General features: G+C 32.9%; 1 protein-coding gene across 1 annotated transcript; it reads right to left on the minus strand.

The window, feature by feature from the left end:
* Nucleotides 1-9,355: 9,355 nt before the first annotated feature.
* On the minus strand, nucleotides 9,356-10,291 carry LOC102883092 (olfactory receptor 51F2; the record flags this gene model as incomplete). Its single annotated transcript, XM_006903833.2, has 1 exon — nucleotides 9,356-10,291. A coding segment is annotated over one exon (936 nt), but the record flags the coding sequence as incomplete, so codon positions are not given.
* Nucleotides 10,292-15,958: the final 5,667 nt, after the last annotated feature.

The raw sequence follows: 15,958 nt of genomic DNA on the forward strand, positions 1-15,958 counted from the left end.
TATAGAGGGAGAATTGGATTGAGATAATCTGAAAATACCAAGAATTTAATGAAGACCTCAAAGTAATATTAGTTTTTCAAAGTAAGATTTACTATTTAATAAAAAACATGCAAGTTTGAATATTCGTGTTACTACTAGTACATTATCATGGAAATTTATCATACGTTTTAAAGTTATATAGCCTTTTCAGAAAATAATTTTATTTAAGGAAATAATTTTATATGAGTTCTAGATCCAATATTCTGTTCATTATTTCTTGGTCAAGGGATCTTACCCCTGTTTGGCTAGGGCTGTTTCAATTCTAGAGTTACATTTCTGATCTTGATTTTTAATTTTCTTACCTGTTGTCCCTGTAGTTGTGTTGATCCATAACTGTTAAAGAAAATTCATCTTCAACAATTAGTCCTTTAGGAGGCAACTGTATTAAATTTCAAGGGTAAGAGTGACTGGGTATACAGAGCCTAGTATTAGATACTTTCCTCTCCAGCCTCATGTTTTTGCAATCATTGCTATCATTATTTATGTATAGCCTCAGAACAAAACATTTACAGAGAATATCTTCATCAAGGTAAATAACACAGTTAAGCTTTCCATTCTAACATTAGGCAACATCTGACATGAGACTTGTTATGAGGGTGAGGTCCTGGGCAAGTTTTCTTCTTCCTTTCTCCTATCTCATATTGACCTAAATCTTGTGATCCAGTCCCTTATGTAATGGAAAGTCTTCCTAAGCTCTTCACTAAGCCACTGTAATGGTGCCCTGAATACTCTAAATTTTCTTCTCTTTGGGTCTCAAAGACTGAATGCTTTCTTCATACTCCCAGGCATTGATTGAAATCCCATTGGTCATTCATGAACATTTGGAATCATGATGCCCCCAACTAGTTGATTTGGAGAATATACTCCTGCAGCTGTATTATACCTACACAGGCTTACCTCCTTAGTGATTAAAACATTCTGGCTCAAAATATTAGTTTGTGAAACCTCTTGTGACTATCTGTTGTATTGTTGACTACTTTTTGTTTAATCCCTAGTGACTATTGCTGTGCAGTTTCAACTTTTATTCCTGCTCTCACAGGCTATTGAGATCCCAACATACTTTACATCCGAGGCTGCTCAGTTTGGGTTAAGCACAAAAGAGCCTCGTGTCTTTGATCTTGTTATTTAACGTTTGTATTAAAGATGATTGAATCACATGATCTCTATTATTGTTTTCTTATTCTATGCAATTGCAATTTAGAAAGTTGTTACAGAAATAAGCTTGTGGGCATTACTTAATATCCTAAATACAAGAAATATTATGGAAAGGGCCCTTATGCAGAAAATTTCAAATGATGTTAAAATGATTATGAAGTAGTTACTTTGCTGATTATAAGGTGATTTGTGCTCCAGTGACTTTGTTAATATTTGATTGAAAAATACATTAAGTAAAAGAAAATCAATTTCTCACTCAGTCATCATTCTGTCATCATTCAAAATTAATATGCAAAAATAAAAATAAAAAATTCCTTATTCATTAGATAATTTCAGAAGAACATTTTAAAGGTCATACATATAGAAGGATAAGGAAATATTATATTAGAAAAATAACGACCTTATGGCTGGAACCGCCAATTCAAATTTAAGCAGATATAATTTAAATTAAAAAAAAAAAAAAGGTTGATATTTTAAGCCAGTGTCCATAGGTAGGAAAGTAGCAGTAGTAGTGTTCAAGAAAAAGTACTATTTTGGTTTTGGAAGTCTCCTCCAAGGTGACTTAGGACATTGGCTATAAATGTTTTTACTTATAATATCTCAGAGTTATATGTAATTATAGAATTTTAGAATTGAAAAGTACCTTAGATATTTTACTTCTTTCTCAAGATGACATTAATTTTATAAAATGATTTTCTAGTTGCCTAAAAACAACTCATTAATTTTATCTGTCTTATTCCTGTCAAAGTGAATCGAAGAAAAAATGATGTGTATATTAAAAACAATAGCACTTGAAAATTATAAGGTTTATAATCAGCCAAGAGAAAACTAAGAATAAATACATGGTTATATTCAAATGGCTGAAATGTTATATTTGAGAAGAATTACATTTGATCTGTATGCCATACAAAAGGTAAACCTAGAACCAGCAAGAGGGAGCTTGCAAGATGCTCCTTTGAGAAGTGATGCTCTAAAGCATGGAATGAGACAGAAACAGTGCAATATTGAGCTTCCAAAACTAGATGACAAAACGGTCACTTTGTCTAAACACAAATATGTATTGTACATCTACTGTAGACCAGGCCTAGAAAATTAGATGTTAAGCACAACAACCTCTGTGACCCTAAAATACTTAGTTGGCTAGGAGTATAGACAAGTAACAAGGATTTAGCATAAAAAGTAAATTTAGTATACTATCAGGACACATCAAGAAGACAAGTTCATTGTGGGTGTTAAGGAATGGATTTTAGTAAATAATGATGTCTAAATAGAGACCTGAATTCTAAGTAGAGTTGGCAAGAAATGAATTTGTGTGTGTGTGTGTGTGTGTGTGTGTGTGTGAGTGTGAGTGTGAGAGTGTGAGTGTGTGTGTGTGTGTGTGGGTGTGTGTTAATTCTAAGTGTTAGCTTGGCTGGGCCACAGAATGCCTAAATATGGGGTTAAACAGTTTTTGGATGTGTCTGTGGAAGAGATTAGCATTTGAATCCATGGACTGAGTAAAGGGGATTTCTCTCTCCAATGTGGGTAGTCATCATTCAATTAGTTAGGGGCTTGAATAAAACCAAAAGGCAGAGGAAATGAAAATTCTCTCTGCCTGAATGCTGAGCTGAGACTTCAGTGTTCTCATGCCCTTGAACTGCGACTTACACCATGAGCACTCCTGGCTCTCTGGCCTTCAGACGTGGACTGAAACTCACACCATCAATTTTGGTTCTTAAGTTTTCAGATTTGTACTGGAACTATGCCACTGGCTTTCCCGGGACTCTAGCTTGCAGACGGCAGATTGTGAGACTTCTCTGTCTCCACAATCACGTGAATTTTTCACAATATATCTCCTTTTATATCTGTATCTTTGTATCTCTGTATCTCTCTTTCTATCTCTTTTGTCAATCATCTATCATCTATCTATATAATCTATCTATCTGCCTACCTACCTATCATCTATGCATGTCCTATTGGTTCTGTATCTTTGAGAACCCTGACTAATATCGTGTGAAAGGGGAGGGAAGGTACAATAATAACAGAATGTGTTTAATGATGTTTTAAATGATAAATTGAAGATGATAATAATTATAATTACATTGCAAGATATTTAAGACCTATTATTTATTGAATCCCAGGCTTTACACAAATTATATACTTTACATGATTTATCTCATTTAATTAAAAAATTATATTGCTTATTAGATTTCAGTTTTTTTCCATCCAGGAAAGTAAAAATTAGAGTGATAAATAAATCATAATATTTCATACAGTGGAAAAGATAGCCTTTGAATTTCATTTTTATAAATTCAAAGTTTGTTACAGTTCTACCATGTTAGATATCAATGTTTCTTCATGGTGGTAAAATTGGTAGAAAAATGTAAAAAACAATTTTTGTGTAACATATACATGTGAATTACTAAAATATCAAGTATTCGTGTGATTTTTTTCCCCTTCAACAACAATATACTATCATTGTTCTCTGTCTCTAGTCATAAAAAATACGTAGGTATTATGCTTTTCACACACGATATTTGATAGATTTGTTTTACACTTCCTGATTTTTGTTGTTCTATTTCAAACTTATTTTCTTGTTCATATTTTTTTACATTTTATTAATAATAAACCACCAGTTCTGCAGCATGATGCCTTCAAAATATTAAATATCTTTAAATAATTTTCTATTTACATGCAACAGTTTTACATAATGAGAAATATAATGTAGTTTAAACACAGCATGGTGGTCTTCACATGTGTACCCATGGAATGTTTAAAAAATTAGGAAAGTCAATTTAAATCTTTGTTTGTGTGTATACAAATTCATTTTTGTCCTTGTCAATATTACCTCGCATGTTAAAATATTAAGATTACTCGTTAAACTAATAGTGCATAATGTATAACGAGATCTGCTGCAATCATGGATTTGAGCTATGGGTTACTTTGATTAACTCTGCTTAGTTTTGTAGCCACTGCTGACATATTTAACCCATGTTAACTGACTTCAAATGCATCTGTTTATTATCAGCTTGACTTGAATGTTTCATATTTTTAAGTGGGTTGTAGTATGTTAATCTGAATGGATCAACATTATCCCCACTACAAGAAAAAAGAACTAAAACCTCATGTCCTACTACTAATAAATCACTATTAGTTTCAGATAAATTATTTATCTCTTTAGAGCTGAACATATAACCCCAAGTATCTCATATTTTATGTTTTCACTTAAAGAAAGTATATTGTTTTTCTTTTTATGGCAGAATTCTATATTGATGGGTAAAATTTAGTTTTTGAGTCTCTAGTTGGACTCTCCATGTCTAGCACCATGGATAATAAATTTTAGATATTTTATCTTATCTAGGGAATACCTGGCAAATTTCAAATTAACCACATACCCTGGATTTTTTTCAGAATTTCACTGTTTATAAATTTTTTCAGAAAAAAAATATCCAGGACATTGAAAAAGAATCTCTATTCTTTATTTCTAAGCTGTGCCAAAACAGTAATAAATTACTAGGACCTTCACTGTAAATTCTTAAACCAGAGGCAATTCCGCAGCACCTTGTGTGTACATGGTTATTATCTTATAATTTCCCTCAGAAATACTCCCTCTGGTGAGGCCAAATCTCTTGCTGAAAAATGGGCCCACATAAACTTTCTAACATTAATGCATATCCATTGTCTCTCTGACGTCCCTGTACTTACATCAAGTGAAAAGTATGTGAAAGAGAGGGCTCTGATGTCCCCTTCAGCTCCCAGAGTGGAGGGTGTCTATGAGGAACTCGTTCTCAAGAGAGTCATTCCCAAGAAATACCCATTCCTAAGGGATCTTTCTGACCATTTGTATTTGCTTCTGTTGCCTTTGTGTTTCAGAGTCACTCTGCAGGCCTAACTCTTCTTGTTCTCTCATATGGTTTTATGTACTGCAATTGATGAAGTTGTTTTCTTTTTGGTTGCTATGGTTAATATTGAAATACACACCAGAAAAATATAAATGTTGAGCACATATAAAAAGTGTATGAATATAGTTTTCATAACTGTTTTGGGAAGGAGACCATTGAAATCATCCAATATACTCTGGGATTTTAGACAGTTATTCTGCAGAGAGAAAGACTGAATATAAATTAAAATTTCATGTAGTGAATATTATATTACTATTGACTTGATTATTAATTCAAACAATATACCACATTTTAAATTCTCGTGATTAAGTGACTTCTATTATTTGAGTTTCGCTTCCTCCTATATACTTCCATGTCAGATGGTTTGTGATTTTATAGCATGGTTGTAGTAAAATAGAGTTACTTTTTAAAGTTCTTTGTAATTTCAATTATCCAATGTTTGTGTCCTTCATTAAGTTTTCTTGAAAGAGGGTATATCTATAATAAACATTCAATGACACCACGTCTTTGCAAATTATATTCCTCAATAAGCTAATTTAAAGCAGGAAGCTAATCTTGTTCATGTTTAAGGTCTCAATATCTGTCCTAATGCCTGGCTTACAGTAGATGGTAAATATGTGTTCTGTCGGAAGATGAATAAGAGTATAATTTGTCCTTGGTTTTGTTAGTTCTACCCTCATGGCCACAATACTCTGACTCGGCAATGTCTCATATGGTAAAGTGCGCCATTGTCTTATTCTCTGTAAAAAAATGAAGTGTGAAGTAGGTTGGGGTAAATCATACTACCAAAATCTAGGGAATTGGCTGGGCAATGAGCTAAATTGTGGTAGGACATTTAGTGACTATGGCTGATGTTTGTTGAGCTTGGGGAAGTTTTTAGAGAAAGCATTTCACAGCATTTCTATGTCTATACAAAGTAGCAATCCAGAAGTAGCTTACCAAATAGATACTATAGATGCCTAGAGAGAACTAGCTAATGGAGTTTGGAAACACATGGGGCTACTACCTAGCTAGAAAGGTGTCAAATAGAAGATATGAGAAAGAGGGAAATATGCAGGAATTCTGAATAAAGAGCTTCTCTTGGTTTTGCGTAGTTTTTGAAACAACAGGCAAAGTATCCCAAGACATTTTCTTACTACCTGAAATACAATTGCTACATTTTTCTTTAAATTTTATTTTCTCTGTACCTGTGGATATAAATGCATAAAAAACGTAGGATAAAAAATCAAACTTATGCAGTGGTTTGCTATGGAGAATGTAGAAAAAGACTAAACTTGAGGGAATGTATCAAGGAAAACTGGCCTTTTCTATAAAATCTTTTATTTATGAGCACATATTTATTATTTCTCATAGAACTAAAATTTAATTCACAAGTCTTTTAAAAAGTTAGTTTCCTGATTATTTTATGGAAAACAGAAGAAGGAAAGGGGAAAAGTTAGAGACCTATAAACCTGTAAGAAAACTCTGATTTAGTTTAAAAATTTTGGTGTCCTAGCTTAAATCCAAAAGTAGAGATGAAGAGATGTTTTGGTGTTAGAATAGAAAAGAAATACAGATTCATTGGATGCAAGAGCAAAGGATGAGTGAGCATTTGAGGATGGCTCATTAGTTTTTGTCTTGGGCATCTGGGAATTTAAAAAATATACAGCATAGCAGTTAGTTTTGAGAAACTTTTTATTCACACAAAATTGCTTGAATTGTTCATGTCAAATTTGGCCTTATGCAAACTGCGATGAGTTCCTGAGACTGAGATCTTAGGTTCCAAAATTGCCCTTTACTTATATGGTTCGGAAAATCAGAGCTATGATCAATTGCTAGATAACATGGGCAGAAAAACTGGAATCCGGAAGAAGAGAAATTTCTTATGTTATACATGCCAAACTTTGAATTCAATGACTTATCACCGAAATGATTCAGGTAGACTATTTGATAGTCTATTTTGTTTAGTTCAATTCAACAACTATTATTGAGTATCTGTTCTATGAAAGGTATTCTAAGTATTGTAGTGGCTTCACAAAAATTAAAGTTTTTCTTTTTTTAGGGAATTTACAGCTTTGTGGAAGTAATAATAATATGTATGTAAAACATATGATCAAAAATGCATAAAAGCAAAAGAGATACAGAGAAAACTCTATGAAAAGCAAATTATGGGAAGGAGAGATCAGATATCATTGGAGCAATCATGAAAAATTTAATGAAGACCATATTTAAGGATGAGCCTTGACACAAAAGTAGAATTTCAAAGTGGAGGAGTGAATTTCAAGGTTGAAATGGAGTCAACAATAAAGCCTACCATTAGAAAAGTTCATATACATGACAGAGAAGTTAGCAGACTAGTTTTCCTAGACTGTAGAGTATGCAAAAGAAAAAGAGATAGATTAAACTTTAAAAGAAAGTTGAACCCAAATTGTGAAGGACTTTATTATAGAAAAAAGTTGTTATTTCATTGAAGTGGTGTATGAAAAATAAACATGAAAGAGATGATTATTAATTTGTTTTTAAATTTCATTTGAGCTCGATATTTGGAAAATTAATTCAAAGTGAATGATGTTCTAGTTTTATTTGTTTGCATGTGGCTTTCTAATTTTCCCAGCACTGTTTATTAAAGATGTTTTCTTTTCTCCACTGTATATTTTTGGCTCTTTTGTCAAAAATTATTTGCCCATATATATTTGGGTTTATTTCTGGGCTCTCAATTCTGTTCCATTGGTCTGTGTGTCTATTTTTTCTGCCAATACCATGCTGTTTTCATCACTTTGTAGTATAATTTTAAGTCAGTCAGTGTAATACCTCTGGCCTTACCCCAAAATTGATCAAAGACCTAAATATAAGACTTGAAACAATAAATAGCATTGAAGAAAATGTAGGTATTAAACTCATGAACCTTGGATTTAGAGAGGATTTTATGAATTTGACCTCAAAGGCAAGGGAAATAAAAGCAAAAATAGATGAATGGGACTATATCAACCTAAGAAACTTCTGCACAGCAAAAGAAACCTTCAACAAGACAAAGAGGCAACCAACTGAATGAGAGACATATTTGTAAATGACACCTCCAATAAGGGGTTAATATCCAAAATACATGAAGAACTCATACAACTCAAAACAAAAAAATCTCAAACAATCCAATTAAAAAATAGGCAGAAGACATGAGCAGACATTTCTCTCAGGAAGACACACAAATGGCCAATAGATATATAAAAAAATGCTCAACTTCACTAGCTATTAAGGAAATGCAAATCAAAACCACGAGCTATCACCTCACACTCGTTGGAATGGCTATTATCTACAGGACAAGCAATAACGAATGTTAGAGAGGTTGTGGGGAAAAATGAACCCTCATATACTGCTGGTGGGAATGTAAATTGGTACAGCCACTACGGAAAACAGTATGGAGTTTCCTCAAAAATTAAGAATAGAATTATCATACGACTCAGTAATCCCTCTTCTGGGTATTTACCCCCAAATTTTGAAACATTTATCCATAAAGATACATGCAATCCCAAGACATAGAAACAACCAAAGTGTCCTTTGATAGATGATTGGATGAAGAAGATGTGATATATTTATACACACACACAATGGAATATTATTCAGCCATAAGAAAAGATGAAATACTGCCATTTGTGACAACATGGATGGATCTTGAGATTATCATGCTGATAAGTGAAATAAGTGAAATAAGTCAGAAAGAGCAGAGAACCATATAATTTGACTTATATGTGGGATATGAAACTGAAAGCAACAAATGAACAAGACAAAAACCAAAAACTCACAGACACAAATAGTTTAGTGGTTATCAGAAAGAAAAGGGGGAGGGGTGAAAATAGATAAAAGTTAAGGGGTCAAATATATGGTGATAGAAAGAAATTTAACTTTGGATGGTGAACACACAATGCAATATACATATGACGTTTATTAAACTGTACTCTTGAATCATATAATTTTATTAACCGATGTCATCTCAATAAATTTAATAAAAACAAAACAAAACAAAGAAAAACCAAAGTGAATGATCGGTGGTTTGGGGAAGAAACAGCATAGATATGAGAGGTTAATTAGTCTCTATAGGAATAGGAAAACTGAGAGGTAGTGAAAATCTGAATTAGTATTTTGGTGTAGAAAAGATGATTGCCTTAGGTAGGATTAACTACATTGTGGAGATGTTTGAATTGGATTACATCCAGTTCCATCCAACTTTAAAATTGCATAGGTTTATAACTCTAATTTGTGATAAAATTTTACTGACTTTAAATAGGCCTTTATGGGAGCAATAATTGTTAAATGTGAATTCCCTTGGAACATACACGTTTGAGCATAGCTTTTTGAATCTGCTTTGTTTTCACACTATAGATAATGGGATTCATCACCGGAGGAATGAGCAAATATACATTAGCAATGAGTGTGGGCACATAGGGTGGAGCACGTTTTCCAAATCTGTGAACAAAAGACAGGCTGATCAAAGGGATGTAGAATATGGCCACAGCAGTAATATGAGAAATACAGGTGCTGAAGGCCTTTTTCCTCTCTTCTGGGGATGCAATGTTGAGAACTGAGCGAATGATTAAGACATAGGAAAGCAGGATAAAGATAGAGTCCACCCCAGCAGTAGAAATAATTGCAGTTAGTCCAAATGCACTATTTATCTTTGTATCTGAACATGAGAGCTTCATCACGTCAGGGTGGAAGCAGTAGGAGTGATGGAGCACATGACTCTGGCAGAATGATAGACGCCTAAGAAGTAGGACTAGTGGTGTCAGAATGAGAGTCCCCCTGGTAATGACGGCCAAACCAATCTGTGCAATCCTTGCATGAGTTAGAATGGTAGCATATCTCAAAGGGTTAGAAATGGCCACAAAACGATCAAAGGCCATAGCCAGGAGCACTGAAGATTCCATGAAAGTGAAGAGGTGAATGAAGAACATCTGCAATAAGCAAGCGTTGAAGCTGATTTCCCGGGCATTGACCCAGAATATTCTCAGTACTGTCACCAGTGTAGAGATGCATAAGCCAATGTCAGTGGTGGACAACATGGAGAGGAAATAGTACATGGGCTCATGGAGGCTTGGTTCAGTGAAGACTACAAACAGGATCAAGGTATTTCCAGAAAGGGCAGTTAAATAGAGGCAGCAAAAGGGGATGGAGATCCAGGCATGTGCCCATTCAAGTCCAGGGACCCCCGGCCAAAGTAGTGAAATTGGAGTTGTGGTAGAATGGCATTATGGTCTGAAGGAGCAGAATTCTCTTGTAAGATTGTGACTTCCTAAATTTAGAATTTTAAAATTATTTTTAGGTGAAGTTTAATATATATTTAGTTCACAAAACTTCAGAAGATAGCTCAATATTATATTTGTGAGATTCATCACTAAGATATTTCAATATAATATATATTAAGTTCAATTTACTCAGCTAAATATATTTGGTGTTTATCACTTACTATCTTGTACTCTTATCCATATTTTTTATTAAATTTTAACCTTCAAATGAATTATAAACTTGTACTTATTAATATGGTCTCATGAGAATAAGGGGTTATTGTTAGCTAAACTTTGCTTAGTAGAATTCTTTGCTCATAGTAGAATTCAATATGTTTCAGCTAATTGATATATATTTTATTTGCTCTTCCTGAAATATTCTATTTAACCATGATTGTGCCTAAGACAATAATTGATTAATTTTTCCTCAGAATCTTAAAACTCTTAAACTCAGATTCTAAGTGCAAATTTGCTTTAACTTAGCACAGAACATCTCTTTTCAGGGAATACATATACCTAAGAATCCACCCCAGATGTAATTACAATAATTTAGTAACTTTTAGAAACAATGCACTCCTGGTACAGAATTAAAAGCACAGGAAGAGTCCTAGGCAAACATTTAGTTAAATGTAAAGCCTCATAAACTAGTAGTAATAGAATGAGTTATTGAATAATAAAAGAAGTTGGGTAAAATATATTTAAATTATCTCCTGATGGGTAAATATTTAATTATAAATAAACCACATACATTTTACATTAAATGCAGGTAAATATTTATACAATCCTTGAGTCAGAAAGGATTTTCTAATGATAACACCAAAGATATAAAATGGAGGGTAAAGATTGATATAGTTGATTTGATAAAAATGCAAAGAATTGTTTAATGGTTAAAAAACCCCATTAATTCCACAGAATTAAAAGCATGATTACATACAAGGGGATATCTTTGAAGCATATACAATATTCAATTGGATAATGTGCTTACTGTAGAATAGTAAAAAAATATATATACCTAAGAATATATATATGTATATGTATATATATAAATAGGCAAAAGACATTAAAATGGAATTCCCCAAAGAAGAACTGCTAGTAATACAGAAAGAATATTTAATTTCATCATCAGCCAAAGGAATACAAATTAAAACAAATAAGTAAGGATTGTTGGACTAGAGGAAAACTACACTCATATGATGGAGAGTGATTGGGTAAAAAGGTTCCTTTCTCATTATTTGTTCATACACTTAAGATAATTTTCTTTGAATTAAAAATTTAATTTCTCAGAAATTATTAGTAAAGGTAAGAACAGCCACTGCTGCCAGTTTGCATAACATGTACATATATAAATCTTTCAATAATTTGTTAATTATTTAAATAATTAAGTACTAAGTAACTATTTGATGCATTTAACCCTCAAAATAACCTTTTATTTTCAAGGTAATAGATGTTATAGACAGATTCATATAGTATATATGAGACATTGTGCTAAATTCCTTAAATTTATGAATTGGCCTCATTCCTTATTTACTGAAAAAGCATAGAATAGATTGGTGTATCCTATGGTTACTGAGAGATAAATGCCACCTACGTTTTCCACTTATAGTTACTTTGACATTTTCCAATGCATTCTTTCTTTATGTAATCCAAGGACATTCTCAAGCATCTCTAAAAAGTAATATTTCTACTCTGACAAAAACATATGTGCAACTTCGCCAGCCTGCCCAGAGTTTGTTTCCCAGAATCACTGTGTTTTCCGGAATGGACAAAGGGAGAGGATTCAGGACCTAGTGGATTAGCATGCACTTGGTATCAGGCAGGACCAGAATGTCCACCTCTCAGTCAACGTTACTCTAGTCAACTCGATTTCTATCAATAAAATGCATGAGTGTGTAATTAGACATGAGTTGAAGTATGTGCCTGAGGTCTCAGGAAAAAAGGAAAAGGAGCTTTATTGTTATGTAATTTCTTAGAAGAATGAGTGATCAAGAAAAGGGTAAAACACCTCCATTCTTTTAGGAAGAAGAATACAAAGTCTGATTTTCTAGATTACTAGCCATCTCTTATATAAAGAGAGGTCTGGAGTCATATCCTGCTGCAGAGGAAAATCAGTTAACATCACATGATGATTTGTCAAAAACAATGGATATCGACACAATCTCTCTAGAAAGACAAAATACTATCTCTCTGAAAATGCCTATTTGTATTTCCTGCTAAATTCAATTAATTTAATTAAATTTAATTGATTTTTTCGTTCTCAGAGAATTATTTGATAAAGTTTTTAATCATATTTTTCTGAATTTAGGAACAGTTTCTGTGGAATGTCACAAAGTAAACCACCTACATGGAGGCAAAGCAGTGGCTGTATGTTATGAATGTGCTGACCTGAGGCACTAAAGTCTCAATGTCTGGGGCCCGGACTGAAATATGAACTAGGTGAAAGGCTGTAAGATAGTTGAGAGGATATTTTAATATTTTTATAGAGAAGAAAAATTAATATTGAGCCAGGGTCTTTGTTAAATATTTCTACATGTTGCTTTAATTTAACAGCACTAATAGTAGGCTCTGACTAACATTCCCAGTTTTCAGGTGAGATGATCTAGATTCAGAGCGAAGAACTTACTGAAGATTTCCATTGATAGACATATTGGAGCCAGTGTGTGAATCCAGGTCTGTATGACTCTGAAAGTATGGTCTTTTACTGTGCCACACTGCTTCTGGTATTCAGACAAAATCAAAAAGGAATATATCAGATTGCTGCAGACTTAAGAGATTGAGTGGGATAAATGTGGTTTGGTAAACATGTAAACCAATTAGAAATGTAGGTTAAACAATAGTGAAGATGTGCCAGTGATCGTGTTTTGGGGATTGATTATTACATGTGTCAGGAAATACAAATAAGCAAAATTTTTGCTATGATTAGCTAAACAGATGAAAACAAAATTTGGGATTTCTTAATAGGAATCAGGCCCATGGATGTGAACAAAACAGTGTTAAGCATAATCAGTAGTTTGGAGGGTTTGGAGATCAGGGTTAAGTGGGAGAATCTTACCTTCCAAGATGTGAAGAATTAAGACACAAATAGAGATGTTGAAGAAGCAATGCCAGAAGATGGGTGAATTATTGTTATTAACTTCACTTCCAAAAAATTCTTCCTTGTTCTTATCTAAGCTAAATTACTCATGATACAGCTTAAAGCCATCAGACACATTTTATTCTAAACACAATCAATGCTATTTCCAATTTGCAAACAGCTGCTTGACTTGCCCTTTAGACAGGGAGGAGAGATTTCTCTTACCCTTTTTTAGAGTGGGGTAAATGAAGGTCACGCATTTACATCTATGAATATAGAATTTTTATAAGGGATGTTGACAGTGTAGTCATTTACCTAATTTAGATAAATATACCCTTGGGGAATTTCTGTGCTCTGCGGTGCTTCTCTTCTCTGCCCCAGGGTGATTTGGTGGCACCAGTTAATGTCGATGCTCAGACAAGTGGAAAAGAATCAAAGAAAAATAAACAGTGGCATGGTAACACAGTGTTGATATATTTTAATTAAAAAAATAAAATTGAATCATTACTTTTAACATAGATACAGCATTTAAGATGAGGACCCAGAATTTCTTTTTAATTTTTATTTCTGCTAGGTGTTTCTTATAAATAATTGATTGCATAGATTTTTGTGTACAACTAAATTAAAAGACAGATGCTTTGAAAGTATCTCCAGGTAATAGCATAGTACCAGGTACACAATACATATGCATTAAATGTTTGTTAATTTGAGCAAATGGATTCCTACAATTCAAAAGCAAGCAGTAAAATAGAATTACAAAATCAAGGAGCTTCATGTTGCGAATGGTAGGATTTTATTTTTTTAAATGGATGAGTAATATTCCATTGAATATATGAACCATAACGTCTTTATCCAATTGTCTATTGATGAGCATTTAGGTTGCTTCCATATCTTGGCTATTATAAATTGTGCTGCCATGAACATAGGAATGCATAGATCTTTACAAATTATTGTTTTGTTTTTATTTTGGATAAATGCCCAGAAGTGCAATTGCTGGGTCAAAAGGTATATCCATTTTGAATTTTTTGAGAACCCTCCAGACTGTTTTCCATAGCGGCTGTACCAATTTGCAATGCCACCAACAATGTATGAGGGTTCCTTTTTCTCCACATCCTAACAAACATTTGTTGTTCTTTGATTTATTGATGGTAGCCATTCTGACAGATGTGAGGTGATATCTCATTGTTGTTTTGATTTCACATTTCTCTGATGATTAGTGACTTTGAGCATCTTTACATATGTCTATTGGCCATCTGTATTTCCGCTTTGGAGAAATATCTGTTCAGGTTTTCTGCTCAGTTTTTAATTGGATTGTTTGTTTTTTGTTGTTGAGTTGTGTGAGTTCTTTATCCCCTTTAGAGATGACCCTCTTATCAGATGTATCATAAGTGAATATCTTCTCCCATTCAATCGGCTGTTTTTTGCTATGCAAAAACTTTTTAGTTTGATATAGTCCTATTTGTTTATTTTTTCTTTTGTTTCCCTTGCCTGAGGAGATCTGTCCAAAAATAAATTACTAGTAGCAATATCAGAGAGATTATTGCCTATGTTTTCTTCTAGGAGTTTCATGGTGTTGGGTCTTATATTTAAGTCTTTAATCCATTTTGAGTCTATCCTTGTATATGGTGTAAGAAAGTCCATAAAAATAATTTTAACCTACATTGAACATTTTCTTTCAGCCTAAAACTTATATGTGGGATTATATTTGTTTAACGTAGAATTAGAGACTTCTAATATAGTTTTACAAATTGGAATTCCATATTATATTTATTTTATAAACCATATCTTTAATATACTGTATGTAATTTTCATTGTAATACTTATAATGATTGAGAAAAAAGTAGCCTATAGTTCATTTATTGGGGGCATTGAGTACTTGATAATTGGAGAAAGAGCTATGAGTGAGCAACTGGTTATTAGCATTAGTTTTACAGAAGAAATAAAGATTGCTAATTAATTTAGCAAATTTATTCAGTAGAACTTGCATAGAAATATTTTTCAAAATACTTTATTATGGTATGATTGGCATTTAAAAAACTATATTTAGTATACATAACTTGAATTTGGAAATAAATCTACAACCGTGAAACCATCGTCACCATCAAGCCCATAAACATATCCATCACCTCCCAAAGTTTCCTCCCACCCCCTTTGTTATAATTATTTTTTTGTGGTTAAAAACATAGCATAATATCTACCCTCTGAGTAACTTTAAGTATATACTACAGTATTGTTAACTATAGGCCAACTGGTACATGAAAAGCTGCTCAATATCAGGAATATGGAAATAAAACCACAATGAAATATCACTTCACACTTGTTAAGATGCCTATTATATAAAAATAAAAAATAAAAAAAGATAAATGTTGGTAAGCATGTGGAGAATAGGGAGCCCTGTACACTGATGGTGGGAATTTAATTGTTACAGCCCCCCCCCCAAAAAAAAAATTGAAGATTTTTAAAAAATTAAAAACAAAACTACAATATGTTCCAGCAATTTTATCCCTGGGTATTTATCCAAAGCAATTCAGGATCTCAGAGAAATATCTGCACTCCCA

Source organism: Pteropus alecto, unplaced genomic scaffold (assembly GCF_000325575.1).
Source record: "Pteropus alecto unplaced genomic scaffold, ASM32557v1 scaffold540, whole genome shotgun sequence".
NCBI classification, from domain to species: domain Eukaryota; kingdom Metazoa; phylum Chordata; class Mammalia; order Chiroptera; family Pteropodidae; genus Pteropus; species Pteropus alecto.